Source organism: Cololabis saira, chromosome 10, assembly GCF_033807715.1.
Source record: "Cololabis saira isolate AMF1-May2022 chromosome 10, fColSai1.1, whole genome shotgun sequence".
Lineage (NCBI taxonomy): Eukaryota > Metazoa > Chordata > Actinopteri > Beloniformes > Belonidae > Cololabis > Cololabis saira.
In genome coordinates, this window is record NC_084596.1 from 47,633,154 (window position 1) to 47,648,663 (window position 15,510).

Sequence of the window (15,510 nt, forward strand, 5' to 3'; positions counted from 1 at the left end):
CACCCAGCCGGGTGCGGGGGGGGGGGGGGATCTTTTTGGCCCGGGGCCAAAGATCCAGCTACGCTGAAAGGTGGTGTGGAAGAGAGAGAAAAAAAAGGCAGCGGCGGCGTTCTGTCCTACGCGCGCTGCGATGACGTCACCAGCACCTCGCTTGTGATTGGATGCGCGCCGCTTGTAGGCGCCGCCCCACCCCGCGAAGGCATGCTGGGGTTTGTAGTTCATGGCACGGCGGCCATTTTAGGAGGCACATTAAAGCTGGTTCCGGGTGAACCGACTTCGAAGTTAAAATACAATTTCACCAAATGTCCATATACATTTATAGCCGTCCACATGATCACTGGATGTGGTCCAACACTTTTGACATAAAACAAACATTTTAACATAAGTATAAAACAAATAAATAAATACAAAACACGTAAAATAAAACAAGTTCAGAAAGGGAAAGGGTCTGTCTAACCACCAAGGGAAGAACATTCCACATATTTCCAAAATGCAGACATTTCGGAAATGCCGAGGAGCCCTCTTTAAGTTTGTACTATATTTACATCAGCCAGTGTTTCCAACTCCTCAGTAGGAAAAGTTGCTATTGGCTTTACAATTTGTATACAATTGTGATGAATGCTTTAGGAGAGAGTAATAATTGTGAGAGATACAAGAAGAGGGTAAAAGGGTCTTCTTGTCGTAGGCGAGTACAACGCCATTGAATATTTATTCTAATCATTACATTAAATCATTGAGCACCTTGGTATGGGGAAGGGGCCCATGGCAGCACGAGCTGTTCGCTGAGAAGAGTGAACGGTCATTACAATATCACCTCCACTCATTCCCACTAATGCTGTCCTTCCACACCAGGGGTGTCCAAAGTCGATCCTCGAGGGCCGGTGTCCTGCATGTTTTAGATGTCTCCTTGCATCAACACACCTGATTCAAATTACTGGTCGTCACCAGCTTGCCATCACGGTCTGGACAACTCTGTTGGTGACACAGCTACTTTTATCACGGCGTGCTGAAGCAGGGAAACATCTAAAACCTGCAGGACACCGGCCCTCAAGGACCGACTTTGGACACCCCTGTTCCACACAAATGGTCTGCCCCACACCCACACCTGCGTGCTCTTCGCCGCAGGTGTCATGAGTTGTGGGTGATTAGGGAAGGAGCTTCCAGCTAGGTCCAGCACAGATGCAGCCACTCTCCTTTTCAGATCCCTCTGCCTATTTAAACCCATTCCCTTCAGTCATCTATCGCCAGATCTTCCCTAGGAATTGCCTGGCAAGTATCCAGTCTGTGTATGTCACATATATAGCTGCCCATTTGTATGCTGAAACTCTTGAGGCTGTCTTTAGTGATTTTTTGATAACTGCCCCTTTTGTTTGCTCCACAGTTTTTCTCCTACCCGTTGTGCTGCGATCTGCCAGCCAACCTACTCCACTCCTTCACTTCATCCGGTCAACCCAGCATGCCTTAGATCCGGCCGGTCAGGATTGCGAATTGCTCTTACTCAGTCCTGCATTGTCCCAGGGGCCTCAGATGTGCTGTGTATGATCAGAGTCCAGCTCTGAACAGGTCCATATGGTCATATATTTTGCTCATAGCATCTCTTAGTGTAGTTATAAAGTATAAAATTGAGTTTTCATTAGAGGACCTTCCAATGATGACGCAGCGAATATTGATGCTTGCCATGAGTGGAAAACTTGTTCTAACTTGCCCATGCACTGTCCAATCGTTTGATGAAGCTTCCATGCTGCTACCTAACCTGCAGGGAATTCCAAATGTCAACCACAACATGCCACCTAATTATCATCCCTCACCTTAATTAAAGTTATTCTAAAAAATAGAAAACAGAGAAATCACACTCCCGCCCACTCACAGTGGTGTGGCAATAGACTATATAAGGTGGCAAGAGTTAGTCATAAACTGCATATTTCAACATTATCTATTGATCTACTTGCTTCCTTAGAGAGAGGGTGAGAAGCTCAGTCTCTCGGATGGAGCTCGGAGTCGAACCGTTGCTCCTTCACATGGAGAGGAGTCAGCTAAGGTGGCTTAGGCATCTCTATCGTATGGCTCCTGGACGCCTCCCTAGGGAGGTGTTCCAGGCATATCCCACCGGTAAGAGACCCCGGCAAAGACCCAGGACACGCTTTGTCTTATCTCTGCTAAGACTGCTGCCCTTGCCACCTGGTAACAGGTGAGCGGAAGAAAATGGATGGATGGATGGATGGATGGATGGATGGATGGATGGATGGATGGATGGATGGATGGATGGATGGATGGATGGATGGATGGATGGATGGATGGATGGATATACTAGGTTAGTCAGTGTCCAGTCGGTCGGTCTCCAACTCATCGATCCAGCTCCAACTACCTCCGCATCCCTCTTCCAGTGACTTCACAGTTCTGCATCCTTTGGAGAGACAAATCTTCTGTTTTCAATATACTTGTGGAATTTCAAAATTAATGACTCTGGACACTGGTCCGGGCTGGGTTTCAGAGCCATGGATCTGTGAGCCTGGTCGATTTTCATGCAGTCATCATTGTCATTCTGAGGTAATCGGGAATCTACGTTTCCAGGAATTTCTCCAGGTCTTTCCCTTTGCATCCTCTGTTAAACTAATAACACGCACATTGTCGTCATGCCACTGCTTGGCATGCCCATAAATAGAATTTCTCAGCCAGTCAGAAAGTAGACTTGTTTGTATCAAGGACTTTATCCCCTGTAACACAAACTACCACCCCTATAAGACCTCCACGCAACCAACATCCCCCCCTAATCTCCACATCTATAGAGATCATGTGTTTTGAAAAAGTGTGTGTGCAGGCCAACCTTGTGGCCACGAGTGAAATTGGATTGTTCCATTTTGCGGGCCCTGGATGGGGACGAAGGCGAGGAGACACATCTGTCTGGAACCTCAGACACTGCAATAAAGATAAAAGAAACAAAACAACTAATTACAATGGGTGAAAATGCTTTTCATACCAAGAGATAAAGAAACGTATTTGTCCAACCCACACTCACATAAAACCGTACCCTACCTACGTTGGTCCAAAGTGCAAAGACGTAGAGGGGTTACAATAAAAAGCCCTTGAATTGTTACGTTGTTACATTTTTTTCTGCCTTTTAGTTTTGCATCACGTGACTTTCAAGATTCTGGCTGTGACACCAAAAAACATGGCGGACATTTCTTATTTTTTAGTGAATAAAATCAATATTTTGAGTTAGTTTCTGCATAAAAATGCGTTTTGATTACATTTCTAGCAAGAAATATATATTCTACTTTCATAATATTCACTCAGTGAATGTACATAATCACTCGCTTGCTCGTTGTTGCAAAGTTTTTTCAGATCCTGCCAGAATAAAGGCTGATTTATGGTTCTGCATTACACCAATGCAGAACCTACGGCGTAGGGTACACGGACGCAGAGCCTACGGCGTAGGTACGGTGTAGGTACGGCGTAGGTACGGCGTAGGTACGGCGTAGGTACGGCGTAGGTACGGCGTAGCCTACGACACCATACGGTGCGATGTCCAGAAATTTCCTGCTTCTAAATTCAGATAAAACAGAGGTTATCATTCTTGGTCCAGAGCATCTTAGGAAGGGATTAGATGGTGTTGCGATGGCTTCCAGTGCAACTGTGAGAAATCTTGGTGTTATTTTCGATCAGGATTTGTCGTTTAAACCATATGTCAATCAGGTTTGTAAAATAGCCTTTTTCCATCTCCGTAATATTGCAAAGATTAGGAAAATCCTCTCACAGAGTGATGCAGAAAAACTAGTTCATGCGTTTGTATCTTCTAGACTAGATTACTGTAATGTGTTGTTAGCAGGATGTCCAAGTAATTTGCTGAATAGGCTCCAGCTGATCCAAAATGCAGCAGCACGAGTACTGACAGGAATTAGCAGGAGAGACCACGTCTCTCCAGTGTTAGCGTCGCTCCATTGGTTACCCGTAAAATTCAGAATCCAATTTAAAATTTATTACTTGCGTATAAAGCCCAAAACGGCTTAGCTCCGCATTATTTGCAAGACCTGATAGTGCCTTATGTTCCTGTCAGAGCTCTCCGTTCTCAGAGTGCAGGTTTACTCGTAGTTCCTAGAGTATCTAAATGTAGATTTGGAGGGCGGGCGTTCTGCTATCAGGCGCCACTACTATGGAACCAACTTCCAATCTGGGTTAAGGGGGCTGACACCACCTCCACCTTTAAAACTAAACTTAAAACATTTCTGTTTAGTAAAGCCTATAGTTAGTGTTTAGTAAACCTCTAGCTGGTGTTGGTAAATCTCTAGGTAGTGTAAACTTTAGTGTGTCAGAGTCGCTCCTGTGGTTTCTTGTGCTGGCCCCCCCTTCTCCTCCCTTTTCTCTCTTTTGTCCATGTTGCAGCATCCTTTGCCGGACACCGGAACCTGCAGTGTGGGAGTGAGGGGGGCAGGGTAACGGCCCCTTTTGGGCGGGGGAGAATGTTCGTCCCTCAAGACTCCTCTCCCTGGCCCTGCCCCTTCTCAACCTTTCCCCGACCCTGCACCCCAACCTGGGACTTGATGATTGGGCCGGAGCTTCGGGAGCTGCGTGCTGGCCTGCGGTCCCCACCCCTGGTCATCCCGTTGCTGGCCCCCCCCCTTCTCCTCCCTTTTCTCTCTTTTGTCCTGCAGGTGGCCGTGGGTGGCTTGTAGCTTGCATTACGGAGCCCAAGTCTTTTCCTGACCCTGCACCCCAACCTGGGACTTGCTGATTGGGCCGGAGCTTCGGGAGCTGTGTGCTGGCCTGCGGTCCCCACCCCCGGTCATCCCGTTGCTGCTTCCACCTGCCTGCTGTGCTGTTGCCGTCCCTGACCCACCAGTCTGGCCCTCGGCAGGAGGGTCCCCCCTGATGAGCCTGGTCCTGCTCAAGGTTTCTTCCCTCCTAAAGGGGAGTTTTTCCTTGCCACTGTTTGGCTTAAGGTTTTTCTCCCACTAGGGGAGTTTTTACCTGCCATTGTTTATGTAATAACTGCTCGGGGGTCATGTTCTGGGTATGGGTCTCTGTAAAGCGTCTAGAGACAACTCTGTTGTATTAGACGCTATATAAATGAAATTGAATTGAATTGAATTGAATCGCCGCTCCCTCCCTCGGAGTGGGAGAGGAGGCCAGGGACCACCATCTGAGCTCCCTGGCCTGAGGCCACCGGGTCTTCCAGGTTCCCGGGTCCTCCAGGTCGGGCTGACCAGCAAGACAGCTCTGGAGGCCGCCCTCTGGGCTGGGCCGACCAGCGAGACAGTTCGGGAGGTCGCCCTCTGGGTCGGGCCGAACGGCGAGAGGCCTGTTCTCGGGACTGGGCCGAGGGTGGCCTCAGGGCAGACGGAATCCGCGGCGCTGGCCGAGGTGCGCCCAGGACCGCCTCAGGAACCGGTGCATCCAGGACCGCCTCGAGAGCTGGTGCGTCCACCTCAGGAGCCGTCGCGTCCAGGACCGCCTCAGGAGCCGGTGCGTCCAGGACCAACTCCGCCTCAGGAACCGGCGCATCCAGGTCCGCCTCGGGAACCGCAACGTCCAGGACTGCCTCGGGAACCGCCGCGTCCAGGACTGCCTTGGGAACCGCCGCGTCCAGGACCGCCTTGGGAACCACTGCGTCCAGGACCGACTCGGGAACCGCCGTGTCCAGGACCGCCTCGTGAACTGCCGTGTCCAGGACATCTCACCTCACGCCCGGGTAGGTGATGGTGAAGTAATCCGAGGACCACCCTGGACGGTCCAGCACCTCTCGCCTCACGTCCAGGTAGGTGAAGGTGAACGGCTGGACCTCCGCGAGCAGAGTAGGCGGGCGACCCCACCCTACCTGCTGCCGCGCTGCCAGCGTCTCCAGCGCTGCGGTCTGCCGCTCCGCCTGGCTCTGCATCAGGGCTGCCATGTCCGCCAGCACCTGCGCCTCGAGGCTCCGATCCCTGCGTTCCCCCGTCATCCTGTCGGGCCCCACGTTGGGTGCCACTGTAGCAATCTCGTGCTACTGCAGTAGCACGAGATTTAAAGTATTTAGATTTAAAGTACTGCAGTAGCACGAGATTTAAAGTAATTGTGGATCTTTATTTTTGCACACAGACGTGTATCAGCACAGTGTCATCCTCCGAGCAGAACCCTTTGTTGGTGTGCAGCCGCTTCTTAAATAGCCAAGCAGGGTGGAGAGATTGATTGGGTACAGGTGTGCCCAATCAGCCGAACCAGGCCCGCGCCACCTGTGTGCTGCTCCCCCGCAGACCACGCCCAATCCTCCATCCTGCCACATCGACCAATCAGAAGAAGGGGCGGGGCTAATTCATGCCAATAAAGGTCAAGGACTCAAAACCGAGTCAGATGACACCACCCACGACTCTCTATGTCAAACCATTCAAAAGTTACTGCAGAAAATAGGGACTATCAAATATAGACCAATCAGAAGAAGGGGCGGGGCTAATTTGCACCAATTAAGGGGAATGAGAAGTGTTTAGTTATTAATCTCAGGGTTTTTCCTGGCTCTAATTGAGGCAGAGGTGGCACCATCCTGGTCATGTGCACACGTGTGTGGGTATACCGTGCCTTCAACTGGCTCAAGCAAACACTTTTTACAAGATATTTTGGGAGTTCTAATATGATTAAAATGTATTTATTTATTCTTTATTTCATTAATTGACAAAATAAAACAAACCTTCTTAAATTCTGAATGAAAGAGAGCAGAATGAAGAAGAATCTTATTCAATATGCCCCTTTTTCCCAAGAAATCAATTTACAAAGAATGTAAATTATATGTAGAAAATATGACAATTATCATGTTAAAGCATTATTTTATTAACATAAAAATATAAATACAAATATAAGAACTCAATCTTACCAAAAATAAAAAGTAAAAAAAAAAACTGCCAATGGAACAAGAGAAAATTTTCACTGAAATGAGTTTGAGTTTATTTCGATCAGCAATCATTGAAAAATGTTCATCCAACGAAACAAGAAAGTGTTAGGGCTGAAGCTAACGAGCTTATAGATGCCCTAACCTTTATACCATCAAGACTGAAATGAGTGAAAATGGTTTTCTAGAACAAGTTACTTTTTAGGTAACTGTCTTATTTTAAATGTAATGATTTTTTTGGACTAGAAATAAAACATTTTGACTGGATAAGACAAGTAGTCTTGGTAAGATTTTGACTTTTTGTAGGGTTTCAGGTTTACTGACAAATCTCTCATCCAGACAGAACATTTCAGCCTCCTATTTTTTTTTAGAAGATCCTCATGCACTGTACATGTAGTCCAAGGCCTCCTGGTCTGGTCCATCATGGCCTCCTTACAACAGACATCAGAGTCTCTCCTTCAGTCTGCTGCGCAGAGGTGTCTTCACCTTAAACAAAACAATTCATGCATTAAGTATTTTTGTATTTATTTTGATACTCACATAAATAGTGGCAAATTTTGGCATAAATAACAGACCATACCTTCCTCAGTTTGCCTGAGCAGGTAAATTGGTTCAGCCACCGTTTGTCAAACCCACTGGCTCTGTGTTTTTGAGAAGATCTGTAAAGATGAATAAAAAGTCATGTTTAAATCACGTACACGGTGCTTCGCGTTGAGATGCTCCTAATGACTTGGAAACTGACTGAAGCCTGATTTATGGTTCTGCGTTATACCAATGCAGACACTACGGCGTACGGTGCGCGTCGCCGCGTACCTAACGCCGTAGGCTCTGCGTCGGTTTAACGCAGGACCATAAATCAGCGTTAACGTTACCCTCGGCTCGCAACTCGTCCTGTCCTGCACTCGGACCCTCGCTATCACCTTTCATGCATATTTGTGCACTACTTTCAGCCCTGACAAAATTGCAGCATTTCGTCGGTAACATGATTTATTACTTTTTAACTGCCTGTAACGTTAATTGTCTGCCCTGTTTCACCTGCACTCTTGCTTCTCCTGGTCGCCAGGTCGCTTTTTAAAGTACTGTATATATATACCGAATATAAGACGAATAAACAAGACATGCTTGGATGCAAAAGAAACAATATTTACCTGTTTGAACAGCCAGGGAAACCAGGACGACGATTTCTAATACAAATAAATAGCGGAAAAACACGGAAAATAATTCTGGAGATTCCGTCTTCTTCTGCTGGTGCTCAGTCGTTGAAACAGCGCCCCCATAGTGGCGCAATGCTGCAACTGCAGTCAAAATAACATCCATCCAGTGAGTCCAACGCCTGCCAGTTTTCTTGACGACGAAGTTTTGAGAGCTGGGGGCGGCACGAAATTAGGCGGAGGCGGCCGCCTCCTAATTTTGTATGCAGGAAAAACCCTGAATCTCAATCACTTTAATTGTGGAAATACCAATACAATCCACATATTGTAGTGGCAGCTGTCCATGCAGGGGCACCGTCAGGTGGGATGGCGCAGGGACTCATGGCATGCCATATTCCTTTGTAATGCGGCTGGAGTCAGACCCAGATGTAGGAGAGCAGGAGGCAGGAGTTCAACAACACACACTAATTCACCGTGGCCGCCATCCGCTGCGGCGCCATGTCAATCTCTGTGTTGTTGTTGCTTGAATTGTTAATAAAATCTGACTTGCAGAATTCAAAATAAACATATGCTCTGCTGTCCTTGCTGGAAGTCTTTCTGTGTGGAGTTTGCATGTTTGCCCTATGTTTGTTTCCTCTCACAGTCCAGAAACATTCATGTAGGTTAATAAGTGTGTGTGTGTGTGTGTGTGTGTGTGTGTGTGTGTGTGTGTGTGTGTGTGTGTGTGTGTGTGTGTGTGTGTGTGTGTGTGTGTGTGTGTGTGTGTGTGTGTGTGTGTGTGTGCAATGGACTGGTGACCTGTCCAAGGTGTACACCCGCCTTTTACCTGTAATGAGCTGGAGATAGGCTCAAGCAGACCCCCGTGACCCTGAGAAAATAGAATTAAGCGGGTATAGAAACTGGATGGGTTCCAAAGCCCAAAGTTTTTTTCTTACTTGGGGCTGTATGATGACTCTATGACAGGAACCTTATTTCCCCTATTTTCCTGTTTGCTTCTTAATGCTGTTATTTTTAACAGTATGAAAAGGTGTTCAGAGAGAGCCTCATGCAGCTCTGTCTGGACTGCATGAGGCTCTTGCTAACTACCAGGCTAACTACCAGGACGAAGAAGTTCTGGTGACATGGGTAGTGACATGCTGGATGGACCAATCAGAAGCTGCTGTGCAGAATGAGCTAGAAAATGTGGAATGGATTATGTTCCAAGAGAGCTCCAATAACGACATCAGAATTTTTACGGGCACAGTTCTGGGATTTATTTAGGAAATAATGGATGTTACTCTTCCAAAGACTACCATGAGGACATTTCCCAACCAGAAGCCATGGGTTGACAAATCTATCCTGGATGCTCTGGCACTCCGCACTGTTGCCTACAGCACTGGGCTCTCCACAGAGAACATGGAGGATTACAAGGCCACATCTTACAGCTTCAACAGGGCAGTGAGAGAGGCCTTGGCATTTCTATTGGGAAAAGCTGGAGCTGCAAGTTCAACAGTCTAGCCCCAGAGGACTGTGGCAGGGACTAAAGAATGTGACCGTCTATGTAGCACCCACATCCAAGGTCGGCATTGACTTCTCTGTGGCTGACAAATTCTATGACTTACTTACTTAAATGTTATTTGAAAGGGACCATGTGCAATTAAAAACACAAATGTTAACATTTGATGCATTGCACCAGAGTTAGACTAAGGCTAATTTGCATCTGCAGTCCCTTGGTACAAATAAATACATCACAGATAAAAAACATCAAACATTATTCAAGGATACACTTCTATGCCCACTTTTCAGACTATGCCCACAACTGGACATACAACCCAGCAGAGAGGAGGTAGCGCTCACTGGAAGGGAGCACGACGTTAGGAGTGAGTTTAGGAGAATGAAAACCAGGAAGGCTGCAGGACCAGATGGGATTACTGTGCGTATCCTGAGAGCCTGTGCTTACCAGCTGGCATCAGTCTACCATCTTTAAACTCTTCATCTCACAGTATATCATCCCCAAGTGCTTCAAGCAGTCTGTTATTGTCCCAGTCCTCAAGAAAACCCAGCCCACTGCATTGAACCACTACCGCCCAACAGTCCTGACATCCGTGGTGATGAAAAATTGTTTTTAGCAGCTGGTCAAAACCTTTATCATTTCCTCCTTCCCTGCTGCTGTGTTGTCCCAACAGATCCAAGGATGACAGCATTGCCTTCCTGCTCCACATGGCCCTCACCCACCTGGCCTCTGGGAGGGGGAATTATGTGAGAACTCTATTTGTGGACTATTCACCAGCGTTCAACACCATAGTCCCCTCTAGGCTGGCCACCATGCTGAGTGACCTTGGACTGAACTCTTCTCTATGCAGATGGGTCCTTAGCTTCCTGACTGACAGACTACACAGTGGTTTGCACAGGCAACCATACCTCATCCCCCCTTACCCTCAACACCGGAGCTCAAGAACCCCCAGCTGAACATCAGCAAAACCAAGGAGTTGATTGTGGACTTCAGTTGGAAGCAGAGGAGCTCCACTCCGCTAACCATCGGCAGGACACAGGTGGACAAATTCAGATAGCTTGGGGTCAACATCTCAGAGGATCTGATATGGACTGCTCACATCAACGCCATGGTGAAGAAGCCCTGTCAGCATCTCTACTGCCTGAGATGTCTGCGGGACTTCAGACTCCCTGTCGGGATCAGTGTTGTGCATGAACGAGTTTAAATGAACGCGTTCATTGAACACGTTCATTTCTGTGAGAACGTTGAACTGAACGCAACTTATTTGCAAATAAAGAACTTGAATGTGAACTTGTTCATATCTGCAGATCACAAACTGGAATTTGAACTGTTCAGATTATGTGAGTTCTCAGCTTCACTGTTTAGGTCCAATTATTACGAAACATTTAAACACACATTTAAAATACTCGACAAGACGACGACTTCACACTACATCATCCACAATGCAGTGCACACACTAGCATAACAACGGGCACCAGCTCCATGGCAACGGTGGCTCAAGTCCGGTGCATCTTTACATGACCAGTGAAGAGGGACGTTGCGGACGCAGCGTCAGCGAGCCGTCAGATGATGATCCGCTTATCATTATCTGCGGGAATTTTACACATTGTCTCCCAAAGAGTCCGACGGTAAAAAATCTAACCCTTCTGTGCAAAATATTTTCACCTGTCACCACAAGTCTAAATGTCTGCATCTACAACTTCAAATTGGAAACGTCATGTGGAGTTAAAGCATCCGTCCAGTGTAAGAAAATATCTGCAAGTCCTTGACAATCAAACAAAGTCATCAGGAAAGACCAAGAAGACCCAACAGCTCCAAACGACGCAAGTCACACTGCCTGCAGCCTTCAGGGGTTTGATTTCCCAGCAACAGGTAGACAAATTGTTAATGGACTACATTGTTGGAGATTTACTGCCTCTGAAATTGAAAATCCACTAGGACAATACATGATTGTATACACTACAGTGAACAGTTTTAGGATAGGGTGGCATTTCATTCGTACTTCTCACCTAAAAATATTGAAATGAACTGAATTTGAACTAGTTCAAAATGAAAATTGTGAACTATGAACGTGAACTATTCATTTTTAAACTATGTGAACTGAACTTTGAACTAGTTCATGAGAAGTATGAACTTGCACAACACTGGTCAGGATACTCAGGAACATTTTTACACCTGCACTGTGGAGAGTATCCTCATAGAGCCCATCATCATATGGATGGGGATCAGCTCTAAACAGGACATTCCAACCAATCAGGGGGGTGGTCCACTCAGCTGAGCGGATCATCAGAATCACCCTCCCCCACCCACAGGACATTTACAGCAAATGCTGTAGAACTGGACCACATTGATCCTCCGAGAACTCAACCACCCCTGCCATACAGTTTACATTGCTGCCTTCACAAGGATAAGTTACCACTGCATGAATGCTCATACAGAGAGGATGAGGAAGAGCTTCTTTCCTTTGGCCATCCACAATCCTCAATGGACACTGAACTGAACTGATCTACAACTACATGGACATTTCAGTTCACTGCACAAAACTCAGCAAAATTGGCGGATATCCATTTGCACATATTATCATGTATATTCATATATTCACATCTGATCCTATTTTCGTCTGCTTTGTTTTCTGCTGCCGTTGTATTGTGTTGATGTCATTATGTGTAAAGCATCCAGGGCAGATATACAAAGCATTTCATTGCACATTGTAGAATGTCTTTGTGACAAATAAAGAGAATTTGAATTTGAAAACCTTAGGTAGAGAAATATATTCAGTTGTGGTCTTTGTGAATTTGACAGGCTTAAAACATGTATGCAGGTTTCAACTTTGCTGACAATGCACTTACTGAATTTGAAAGCTTAATTTTAATTGAGCTGAAAACACTGCTACAGTAGCAATAGTAAAATACTTCAAAACCCTACAACAGTCTCATTACGTATGAAAGCACAATGTACCAGCTTATGTTAGATTGTGAAAAAAAAACATTTAGCATTTTCTGGTGTGGTGTACATGCGTTCACTAGGCTTAAATATTTACACCACATAGTTATCAAAGTACCTACCATTTAAACTGATGTTTTCGTTCAGGCCTGGGGACACCAGCACAGTATCGTACCTTTCTTGCCCCATCTTCCACTGTTCCTCTCTTTTCTTCCTCCACATGTCTTCTCTCTGCCTCCTCCATTCCTCCTCCCTCTGCCTCACCATCCTGATCTCTTGTTCCACCAGTGACTGACTGCTGATGGAGCGTAGCTTGTAAAAAGGGTTGGATGTGAAAGTGCTTTCTTGTGTTTCCACAGACACTGGTGCAGAGCTGAGGCAGAACTCAGAAGCACTGCGAATGATCAGATTGGAGGTTTCCACAACAATAACGTTAGCAGAGGGAACCACATCAAGGCTACCAGGCCAATAGGAAAAGCCACCTATGCCAGATGAGCGGAGCCGGCTTCTGGAGATAGAGTTAGAAGAGTCGGGCTCCAGGATAATAACGTTATTTGCTGTCATTTCATGATACACTGATCTGGGGAGGCTGGAGGAACAGGAAGGGGATTGTGAGAAGGACAGAGTAGGGGTGCGGCAAGCTGGAGGTCTTGGGGGAGATCTTCCCGTCTGCAGGCTGCACGGTCTGAACACAGACAAACATAGTTTTAAGGTTTTCTACTGCAGGAAAAATATCCAACTAAGAGTTGTTTTTTTTTTTGGGGGGGGGGGGGGTTATGTAATATAGCAGGATGGGCTAGTGATATATAGTACTGTGTGCCATGATTTCCTTGTAATCAGCGGATTAGGCCAGTCTCTATATGTCTCTGCTAGTAATGCTCAACAATCAAATTCTATCCTGTTCCACTGCTGATTACATCCCAGCCAATATGAGAGGCATGTGAATAAATTAGGACCCCTTCTTTGTATCCAGTTTCTTTTTTTTCTTTTTGTTTGTGTAAGTACATGTTAAAAAATAATTTGACATTAGGTTCTTAGTGTGGCACTGTTCTACGTTGCTTATTTCACAGAAGATTAAAGATTCTGGATGCTATCCAGAATCTTTTGCTTATATTCAGCACTAATTTTAAAACATTATACATTTAACATCTTAAACTCAATGCTGTATATAATTTGAAGAATACAAGCTATTCTTATTTGTAATTTCACTGGCACTGCACTTGTAGGTTGTCACCTAAGATTTAGTCTAATCAACAAATACTCAATTTACCCAACTACGCTATACTTTATCAGTGAATTCCTTTCAAAAGTTTATTGAATAAAATGAGAACTTGAGACATAAAAACTTCTTTATAGAAACATTTAGAGAAACAAACTCAAGAATTTGAATTTAAGATTATAGAGGTCTCACTTTTACAAACTGCAAAGTACTATATACAAAGAACCATAAACATGAATATAGTTGATAAGATGCAACAGTACACAGAGAAAGTCTAAAAACATTATTATACAAAAGTTCAGTTAATAAATGTTCCCAGTATTTTTGCAGACATTCATATGCCCCTGCATGTACAGTGCAAGATAAAAGTGACTGGTCATTAGTGATTATTTGATGATATAAAAACAATAAGAAACAAGAGTAGTTATTGCACAGTAATTGTTATCAGTGTAAATTCTACTGCTGCTGTTTGTTAAAGTTGATTAGAGAAACAGCCCACAGGGTCAAGCTGTCACAATGTATGTAAATGTATGTAAACTGTAACGGTTAATTAGGTACCTTAACACTTTGAGATCAGAGGTTAGACAGTTTGTTTTGCTGAATGTGCGGGTGTACAATGATGTTACCTATCTGTTCTTGTTCCCAGGCCCATACAGGTCCTGAATGGAGAGCAGATCAGTCCCAACTATCTTTCCTCTGCACCTGACTACACGCTGCAGTCTGCTTGTGTCCTGGCAGATCCCAACCAAGCCGTGATGGAAGTGCACAGGACAGACTGGATGATGGAATTGTAAAAGATTACCATTTGTTCATATTCCTTACTGTAGACTCATCCTGTCCCAAGAGTTGCAGTACCTGCCAGAGGTCTATCTTCATTGACAACCATGTTAAATGGTCCACATTTGTAGCAATAGGGATTTAAGTCAATTTCTTTTTTTTTTTAACGGTCTCTATAAATCGATTTCACTGTACAGAGGAGTGGTGGTGCTTTGTGGTTGTACCAGGTGTGTACCAGATGCGCGGTCTCTTAATTTGCATAGCTAATAGCTAGATGTCATCACTTTTGCTACGTAACGCGATTCCCACAATTCTTCTTCTTCTCCCCAATTCTTTCACGACAGCCATCTTTTATCTGCAATCGCCCAAAGTCGCAAGAGCACCTCCAAGGTCATGCAATGTAGGAACCTTTAGAGCTTAACGCTGTACTCACTTCTGAGCATTGCTTCTGAACTGTGAAAAAAGACCTCACCATGTATAGTCATTCCTATGTCAAAGAGAATATGTGTTGTTGTGCTGTACTAACAGAACAGTACTAACCAGCTGCAACTGGCTGGGAGTTTGCCAGATCGCGGTGGCCCACATTCATGTGACACTTGCTGTGTATTTACCTGCTTTCAACCAAATCTCTGACAACAGGAAGACCACAGCATAGATCATAAAAATGTCTTTATGGCCAAAAGTCTTCTTAATGATTTATCTAGCTAATCTGTGCCATTTGAGTTGAATGCCTGCCAGTCTGCTGAAAGACACCAATGACTGGGAGAAAATTCCCCTGCAGGCAACACTGTCTGAAGAGCTTCATGAGCCGGCAATAAGGATGGTGACTCCTGGGGACAGGGATAGTTGCTTTGAGCCACCAGTCACTGGTATTCTTCAGCTGAAGAATGCTGCAGATTATATACAACCAACTCCACAGAAAATACAGCTAATACGCAGCATCACATATCAATGATGAGGCCAGATAAATCTGAAGCCTGACATGGTCTCCTCTTTCATATTACTTTACATTTAACTGCCGCTTTTATCCAAAGAGACTTACAACAGAGGAATACAATCAAGCTACAGTAACACA

At 45.4% G+C, this 15,510-nt stretch overlaps 1 protein-coding gene and 1 long non-coding RNA gene across 2 annotated transcripts in view; both read right to left on the bottom strand.

Annotated features, from left to right (window-relative positions):
• The window catches only part of LOC133452277 (uncharacterized), a 73,803-nt gene that overhangs the window by 10,901 nt on the left and 47,392 nt on the right, over positions 1-15,510 (bottom strand). The window contains exons 6-7 of the mRNA XM_061731497.1: positions 12,562-13,124; positions 2,825-2,916 (exon numbers count right to left, since the gene is read on the bottom strand). Coding sequence (XP_061587481.1) covers positions 2,825-2,916; positions 12,562-13,124 — 655 coding nt within the window. The remainder of the gene's footprint in view (positions 1-2,824; positions 2,917-12,561; positions 13,125-15,510) is intronic.
• LOC133452143 (uncharacterized) lies at positions 6,874-8,101 on the bottom strand. The gene is made up of 3 exons (XR_009783242.1): positions 8,002-8,101; positions 7,434-7,512; positions 6,874-7,339 (listed from the first exon to the last, which is right to left on the bottom strand). It is a non-coding gene; the product is annotated as an uncharacterized LOC133452143 (long non-coding RNA).